Source organism: Colobus angolensis, unplaced genomic scaffold (genome assembly GCF_000951035.1).
Source record: "Colobus angolensis palliatus isolate OR3802 unplaced genomic scaffold, Cang.pa_1.0 Scaffold132, whole genome shotgun sequence".
Lineage (NCBI taxonomy): Eukaryota > Metazoa > Chordata > Mammalia > Primates > Cercopithecidae > Colobus > Colobus angolensis.
In genome coordinates this window covers 6,905,797-6,914,988 of record NW_012114400.1, presented here as the reverse complement: position 1 = coordinate 6,914,988, position 9,192 = coordinate 6,905,797, and the positions used below count along the sequence as shown (strand labels likewise).

The window sequence follows — 9,192 nt, the reverse complement described above, 5'->3', positions numbered from 1 at the left end:
CGATCTCCTGACCTCGTGATCCGCCCGTCTCGGCCTCCCAAAGTGCTGGGATTACAGGCTTGAGCCACCGCGCCCAGCAACAAAATAAGTTCTATTCACTATCATCAGTGGGGAAGAGTAGCTGGAGAATAATTCAAAGTTTTTGTAGTGTTAAGGAAAAAGTAATTTTTTGCCCATGATAAACTACATTGTCAACTCTGGCTATGTACACATAGTTAATCTTGGTTACTCTGAAGGACTTATCATTTAGAAAAATAATAGAGTTATCATGACACAAACATGCACTCAATGCATTTGAGTTAATGCATCTGCATCCATCATTGATTATCGCCTCTAAGTTGATGACTTCCAAATTAATAGTCCCATCATTGACATAACTTCTAAGATATAAACTTGTGTTGCCACTCCTACTAAATATTTTCACCAAAGAGAGTAAACATGTTCAAAACTGAGCTCCCTTAAATGTCCTCCACAGTGGGCTTCTTAGCTTCATATTTTTAATGTTATCACTAATACTGGAAACCTCAGTAGCCTTTCTCTCTACCAGTGAACATTTTCAGTGTTTCATAATGTCATTTCATAACCTTGTTATGTCTTGTTTTTTACAATTGAACTTCTTCAGATAAAGTTTATTTTCACTATTTACTTTAGACTTTCATCATCTTCATGATGGCCTTAATGTATTTCCTGCTCCATAGTACGAAGTTTTTCCTTATGTTGCCTCCTCTTAATCAATACCTTTCTCTTAATCAGTACCCCTGGGCTGATGCAAGATCTTAATATGTTCTATGGATATGTGAGTGAACAAAATAGACAAAATCTCCTGCACTTTTAGAATGTGGAGCTCTTATTCTAGTGAGAGGTGTCAACAGTAATCATAAAAAATGTAAATTGTACAGCATTTTGTGAGCTGATATCTACTGTGAAAAAGGTAGAACAATGTAAGAAATAAAAAAGAAAATGTTGGAAGAGTTTGGGGTATTCACTTTAAATAGGTTAGTCCAAGTAGTCCCAAGAGAATGAGATTTGAGCAAAAATTGGAAGCAAGTGAAGGATTAGCTAGAAAATAGTTTGAGGAAGAACATTCCAGGTACTAGAACAAGAAGTCAAATACCCCAAGGCAGCAGATGCCCCAAGGCATCTGCATAATGTAATCAGTATGTATGTTTGAGATGCAGCACGGCAGAATAAATAAGAGAGGAGACAGATTTAGGGAGGTAACAAGGAGCTGGGTAATATGGTGTCTTCCTAGTGCGATAAAAGACTCTTAAGTCGTACCCTGAATAAGAATGGGAAACCATTAAATGATTGTAAACAGTGGAACGAAGTGATCTAAATTGTATTTTGCGAAGACCAGTCTGGTTATTAATAAAGAATATCTTATTGAAAACACAAAGGTTCTGACAATACTATTCTGCTTTAAATAGTTTTAAATCTTCAGGATTAAATCTTCAGTATAAATTTTCAACCTCCTATAATTCATTAAATTTAGTCTCCTCCTCTCCTGATACTATCCCTCCCAAGACACACATGAAAAAATCAGTCCACATATGAGAATACATATTTAAGTACTAAATCTGTGAGCTGCAGACCAAAATTGGATGGAAATGGTAAGATAACACAGGTAGAATCATCAAGGAATACTTTGTGTAAATGTTTGAGCATGAGCTTAATTTTGAGGATAGATAAAACTGATTAGTCAAAGTTGAGAAAGGAGAAGTTTCTAATCCAAGTGGGGTGGGAGTGGAGGATGTTGTATGATCAAAGGCCTAGAATGAATGCCAGACTGAACAGGGAGATACTGGCGTATTGGAAAGAACTGGGCCAGATGGAAGGCAGAGAGTTAAGAATTTCATGCCAACATAAAAATGGGAAAAATATAGATTTTTAGGTAAAAGAAAATAATAAAATCAGTTTTGAGAGCGTAGCCTGGCAGATGGCTCTGATCTATTGAGTAAAGACAAACACAAACAACTCTCATATCAGTCAGTGCTTGGTCTCTTCCATAAGGAGTGGGCCTTTTTTATATCTTGGGTGAAATCAGTGACTTTATGAGTTGCGTTTTTGAACAAAGATGGCATGCATTATTTTCTTGGAATATTTATACCCAACCAAAGGAAAGAAAATGAGTTAAAGACAAAGGGAGTTACTGCTTTGCACTATGTTTAGGTGTGGGTATTGCTGGTGCGTATGAGGTCCTGGACTTTCGGTGATATTTACTGTCAAACATATAATATTAGTGTGTGACAACTACAATGAACCAAAAGGACATTGTAAAGTCTGATTTAGATAATAAAGTTGATGTTTTGTTTGCCAGGTAACAGAAACACGGACTGGTCCTCTTGGCTGCAGTAACTATGACAACCTAGATTCTGTCAGTTCTGTTCTGGTTCAGAGTCCTGAGAATAAGATTCAGTTGCAAGGTATGTAGGTAAAATTTCATTAATTCTCTACAAGCCTGGATAACAATTATCCAGTCATGATTTATTTTCCATTTTTTTAAATAAGCTGCATATACGTACAGGCTATTAAAAACTCTCATTAAAGGCTGATGTCATAATTTAACTGATACAAGAAAATATGAAATTCTAGACCATATGAATAAAATATCAAAATTCTCTTTTCTTCTCAAATTAAGTAACATGTAGCAATTGAAAATCTGTCCTAATATGTTTCTTACATATAGTAATCATTGTGTCATTATGTAGCAGTTTCTTCCTATGCTTGCCTCAGCTTTGACTTTTTACTTAAAGATTCTTGTGAAAGTTGTAACCATAATTATGCATGATGTAAAATGAACTGTTGACATTTTATATTTAACCTAATATGGCAGTCAAGACTGTATTTTTCTTCTGGTAAATTGAAATGTACTTAAGGATATATAAACAAAATATTTATATTCATATGATTTCCATTTTAAAGATAGATTTTATAAAAATAATTTGCTATTTTCTGTGACTACATATTTTAGATATTCAATAGAGAGTATTTTATTCATAAGCACTTTAAAAAATACAATAGGTATGCATACATGCTCATTCTTATAGGCAGGAACAGGTTATGAATACACATGTTTAAACACCTCTAGTTGAACAAGTTCAGAAAAGTCTTTGTGAGGACACTTTTTGTCAGAATTAAGTTGACTGATCAAAGAGGTAATTTTGAGTTGTTCTTCTCTAGTATGCCTTTTTTCAATTGCGTAAATTAGAGCTGAATATTTACATTATTCAGTTTTGCATAAAAATGCTTAAAAGTTTCAGAAATCCTACCACTTTTTCCCTTAACTTTGCAATCTTGAAAAATGTATCAGTGTCCCCGCATGTTGGCTTATGCCTGCAATCATAGCCCTTTGGGAGGCTGAGACTGGATGATCACTTGAAGCCAGGAGTTCAAGACCAGCCTGGGCAACATAGTGAGACATAAAAAAGAAAAATATTAGCTAGGAGTTGGTGTTGCAGGCCTGCAGTCCCAGCTACTCAGGAGGCTGAGGCAGGAGGATTGCTGCACCTGCGTTCAAGGTTGCAGTGAGCTATGACCACACCACCGCACTCCACGGCCACTCCAGCCTGGATGGACATCACTTTCCATGCTGCACATCACTGTCCAGACACTGCACATCATGTTACTCCAGCCTGGGTGACACTGAGACCCTGTCTCTAAAACATTTAAAAAATAATAATTAATTAAAAGAAAAATGTAACAGCATTGAATTGTTTAAATTTATCCTAAATAGTGAATGAATGCCTTTTATTTTGAGTTGCATTAAAAACACAAAGTTCTTAAATACTTTAACAATGTGAATGTTATTCAATTTATCAATATCAATTATAGATTTACATTTATTAAAACATTTTCTCTAATTTAAATAAATTAAGCCATACATGATTTAACCATCAGTATATGAATCAGTATTTTTTAAAAAATTAGAGATATAAAAGATGGACTTTGAGAACTCATTTTGCTGATAAGATTACAGAGCAGGTGTTTTTTTCAAAAATTTAAAAAGCCATAGCTACAACTTCAATTTAGTGATGAAAATATATTTAAGGTAGATAATAAAACGTAGTTATAAGGAAATATTGGCAAATACATATTGAAATAAAAATTTAAATAAAAATGTTGTCCATCAGTATTTCCTGCAATTCTCTACTGCTTACTCCTTTTTAATATATGGATTAACTTTCCATCGGAATATGAATTGCAATAAAAATGACAACCCATTTATAACAATTAGTATGACTACTTCAATCAGTTTATTATAAAAATTATTTATTAACAAGATTTGTTAATTTTTGTCTGAATTACTGTGTTCAGTTTTCAAAATATTAAATTGTTTTTAAAAACCCTCAGTCCTCTATCTGTCTAGAAAAATAATTAGCACAAGGAATAAATGAAGCAACATTTCTCTTTTGTATAATTTTTTTTTCTATTATCTTCAACTAATGTAACTCAGAAATCTCCATCTCTTTCACTTTTTTTTCTGTTTTCCATGTCTATATTTTTAATTGTCTATTACAACTTTATTTATACACCTATGAGTACAAAGTCCTTTCTGAAAATAATATTAGGAAGTCAATTTCAAGACCCTCAGTATTTCATGCACTCTTTCTTAAATTTAATTGGTATTTACAATCCAAGTATAATGTTGACTCACCTTTTAAACCTTGCCTTTGTACTAGCGCTCATCTACCTTGTAAACTAATGCCAACAATTTGTTAACTCTGGATCAATGTAACCATGGTACATTCCTTTGAAGGGTATAGATATTTCTGTGTCACCGTATATGGCAATTGAAAACACTAGTATCACTGAAGAATATTGTATTAAGGTAGCAACAGAGATCTTCATGTCCTTTGGAGTTAGCAGGTTAGATATTTGGTCTGATAAATGGATGGATATAGATACAGATGATAAATAGATATAGATAGTTGCTTGTGTGTTGTGTTTTGTTTCTAAGTACAAGATGAAGTTTTAGAATCAGAGTGTTTGTCCCATTTTGGAATCTTCTGAATTTAGATACATTATTGAAAGAATCCTGAAATTATCACAGTTTTTTGATAAAGACCTTCTTCTGAAACTCTCCTCTTTCAGTAGAAAAAGAATTGTTCCTGAAGTGGAATTTTATCTAAGCAAAGCAAATAAAGCACCAATAATTGTTGAAGTCAACTGGATTAGACAACAAATTCAGAACAGAACGCTATGATTTAACCATCAGTATATGAATCAGTATTTTTTTAAAAATTAGAGATATAAAAGATGGACTTTGAGAACTCATTTTGCTGATAAGATTACAGAGAAGGTGATTTTTTCAAAAATTTAAAAAGCCATAGCTACAACTTCAATTTAGTGATGAAAATATATTTAAGGTAGATAATAAAACGTAGTTATAAGGAAATATTGGCAAATACATATTGAAATATATTTTGAAATTTCGAATATTGAAAATTTTCAACTGCTTATGAGTATAACACATCAAACAAGGTGCCTCTGAGTGAAAGTGTAACCAGAATAATTAAAAGTCATTTATTAAATTTTGGTAGTAATTTTTTGGTTAAATTTCCAGACCTTGAGAAAATGAATAATTTATAGAACTGAATTAAAAACACTTTTCCAAATTGGTTAGTTCCCAACATTTTATTTAAATGAATTTGACAGGACTAGGCTATTTTCAGGTGGATGGTTAAATGTAATTTTTAATGATGGTTCATAAGTGGTTTGGCTTATAATAAAAATTGAATGATGCTGCTTCATAAAACTCTTTTTGTTAATATTTGTTAATTTATTGAAACACATTTTCTCAGTGCTTACATACATAAAAATGAAGACGGATAATCATTTACACTGAAGGAAGGGTCACTCTAGCCAAAAAGTGCATAAACCAATCAACAAAAGTCCTATTCGATCATTCAAGTCATATACTTTCAAAAAGCTAATTATATTTGCTTTAAAAAAATATTTCTTCATACTTATAATAAGTGTACTTCTATTGAATTGCATATTACATATGATAGTTATAATGTCAGAAATATTAAAATTTTCATTATCAAGAAATTATATATAGCATATATTATACTATATATTTCATATTATTTAAATTTTCAGTAAATATATTCATACATATATACATTTCAAGCTATTTACTTTTATAGAAGATAAGTATGACTATGATTAATAAAATACATTGATTAATGAAATTTATTGTATTTGAATAAAAATATTTAAGGATAATAGAATGAAATAATGACTTGAAGGAGGAAAGAGATGTGTGTGTGCACGTGTGTGTGTGTGAATGTGTGAATAATTTTATTTCAGGAACAATTCTTTTTCCAATTGAAGAGCAGATGTATGAAAAAGAAGGTCATTACTAAAATGCTCATAATTCACACAAACATATGTCTATACACACACTATACATACATATATACATATTTTATTTTTATATTTGTATATCTTGTGCAAATTTTATTTTAAAAATATGTATTAGTTACCAAATCAACAGGAATTATATTTCATTTGTACATATATAGAGACAGTGTAATATTTTTGTTGTAAAATATACATATTAATATTACCACAGAGTTTACCAACTTTGGGAGTCTTTTATGTATGATGAAAATTTTAAACAAGAGCTTACTCATGTCTAAAGTAGTGTTTCTGTTTTCAAAACTATTTAAGGTAGTCCATGAGCAAAATAGCATTGAAGAACATTGACTAGCTGGTCATTTTTACTTAGCTGTTTGTCTTGCCATAACATATGCTGATATGCTGTAAATTAATTTACAATTTTTTATGTTCATCAATTTTCTAATATTGTTTTATATTTGTTTAACAAATATCATTTATTTCCTTTCTTTCTTCTCATTCTGGGTTATAATTAAATGTGGTTTAGGCCTTTCCATCATAACACAAATCTTTTCTGCTATTTTCTGTATTTTATATCTTTTTGCCCTTTTTATTCCTTTTAAGCATATTCTTCTGACATATTTCAGTTCACAAATTATCTGTTAAATGTCTATGCTGCTGTTAAAGCTATCCATTGGTTCTTAATTTCAAATTATGCATTTTTATTTGTAAAATAGCCACTTGATTTTTCTTTATAATTTCTGGTTCCTTGCCATATTGTCTGTTTTGTTATTAAATTTTTGATCATGTGATTGAAATTAACTTATCATTCTTGTTTGATAACCTCTATACCATCCCATGTCTTTTTATATGTTCATCATGTTTTATTGAATTCTGTTGTGCATGAAAGCTTATACAAATATCTTAAAGTTATTGATGGTGCATTTTCCTTCAGGGAAGATTTAGTTTTGTTTCAATGCTATTTTAATTCATTTTGAAATATGCCAATTGGAACTATACTTCAGATCCGGTGACAGCTAGTGGGTGGGTGTGTGTGTGTGTGTGTGTGTGTGTGTGTTTCGTTTTTTCTTTACTCTTTGGTTATGTAGCTCATCTAGTAACTAAATCCTGATGAAGTTACTGTCTCTGTCATGGTTGGTATAAATGTCAATTTGTACTTTGTTCTGGGCAGAACTCTAATGGAAAAGATATGCTCAATATATTAGTCTGTTCTTATGTTGCTAATAAAGACATACTTGAGACTGGGTAATTTATAAAGAAAAGAGGTTTAATTGACTCACAGTTCCACATGGCCAAGGAGGCCTCACAATCAAGACAGAGGCAAGGAGGAGCAAAGTCACATCTTACATGATGGCAGGCAAGATAGAGTTTGTGCAGGGGAGGCCCCATTTATAAAACCATCAGATCTTCTGAGACTTACTAACTATCATGTGAAAACCTTCCTCCATGATTCTATTACCTCCCACTGGGTCCCTCCCGCGACACGTGGGGGTTATTGCAATTCAAGGTGAGATTTTGCTGGGGACACAGAGCCAAACCATATAAGCCAATATTAGGCTCACTCTGCCTGCGGAATTTCCTTCTTTCCAGGTTAACCCCAGAAATTCTCACTTCGTTTTTGTCCTTGTTATCTCTTCAGACAGATTATTTTTAATACTTTACCTAAATTTCCTAGCTGGTTCTAGTGAGAAGGTGGGTTGAAAACAAACTAGTCCTTTCACACCGGAAACATTCATATTTTTACTCTCTGGTTCTCAGCTTGTAGCAGTTGCCCTCACATCCTGGCTTTTACAGGAAGCCCATAGGTTCAAAACGAAGCTTTGTTAAGCATTGTTCCAGCACCAGGTGGACCTGTTCTAAGTATAGTGCTGTCAGTATTCCTGCTTTCTTGTTTCTGCACATTACAGAAAAAAAAGAAAAAAAGAAAATTTCGTGGCCAGCCCTGAACCACTCTTGGGTTGTTTGTCAGAGCAGGCCAAGCTATCTTTCTAGGAACCAACTAGTTCATATTGGTGGTCTGGTCATAAAATTCAAGTGTTCTGAGCTGTGCGTCCTTAAGCCTCTTTTCTCAAAACTCTTTGATTTTAGAATGGTTTTTCAGAATGTGAGTTTCCTTCTTTTAGCAGTGTATGTATGTATCATCACAGCAGGAATATTTGTGTTTCTAAAACAGAACTCACCATTTCTTGCCACCAATCTTTCTTCCCCAAATTACATCTCCTGCATTCTGTATTTCTCCAAAAGCACTACCATCTTACATATTCAAAGTTGTAATGCAAAGATGTGCTTTATGACTATGAAAATGGTACGTGAATTCTTTGATTTTTTGTGTGCAATTAAGATTAAAATAGATCAGCAGTTTACAAGTTTGTAGTCCACACTCAATAACTGTTACCTTAGGTCTTTTAATAAATATATACCGATTCCTGAGTTCCTTGAGCAAAAACTCTGAATTATTCAAATTGTTTTTAGCACTTAAAATTTTCAGAAAAATAAATCACTAGGTGTATCTAAAATGTACAGTAATTTGGTAAACCATAAGACTAGACGATTAAGAAAATTTGATTGTATCATTTTATGCCTCTAAGTATTTTAACACTTTTTATTTGCCTTAGATCAAATAAAGTACTATATAGCAGATTCTCATTATTCCTCTATTACCTTAATTGCTTTCTCTAGCTTGGATATTTTCAATCTTCTTAAAGATGTTAAATCTAGGCCGGGCGTGGTGGCTCAAGCCAGTAATCCCAGCACTTTGGGAGGCCGAGATGGGCGGATCACGAAGTCAGGAGATCGAGACCATCCTGGCTAACACGGTGAAACCCCATC

At 32.6% G+C, this 9,192-nt stretch overlaps 1 protein-coding gene across 2 annotated transcripts in view; it reads left to right on the top strand.

Moving 5' to 3' along the window:
* The window catches only part of BRINP3 (bone morphogenetic protein/retinoic acid inducible neural-specific 3), a 398,700-nt gene that overhangs the window by 245,204 nt on the left and 144,304 nt on the right, over window positions 1–9,192 (top strand). For both annotated transcript variants that reach the window (XM_011934194.1, XM_011934195.1), the window contains one exon: window positions 2,318–2,423. In XM_011934194.1, coding sequence (XP_011789584.1) covers window positions 2,318–2,423 — 106 coding nt within the window. The remainder of the gene's footprint in view (window positions 1–2,317; window positions 2,424–9,192) is intronic.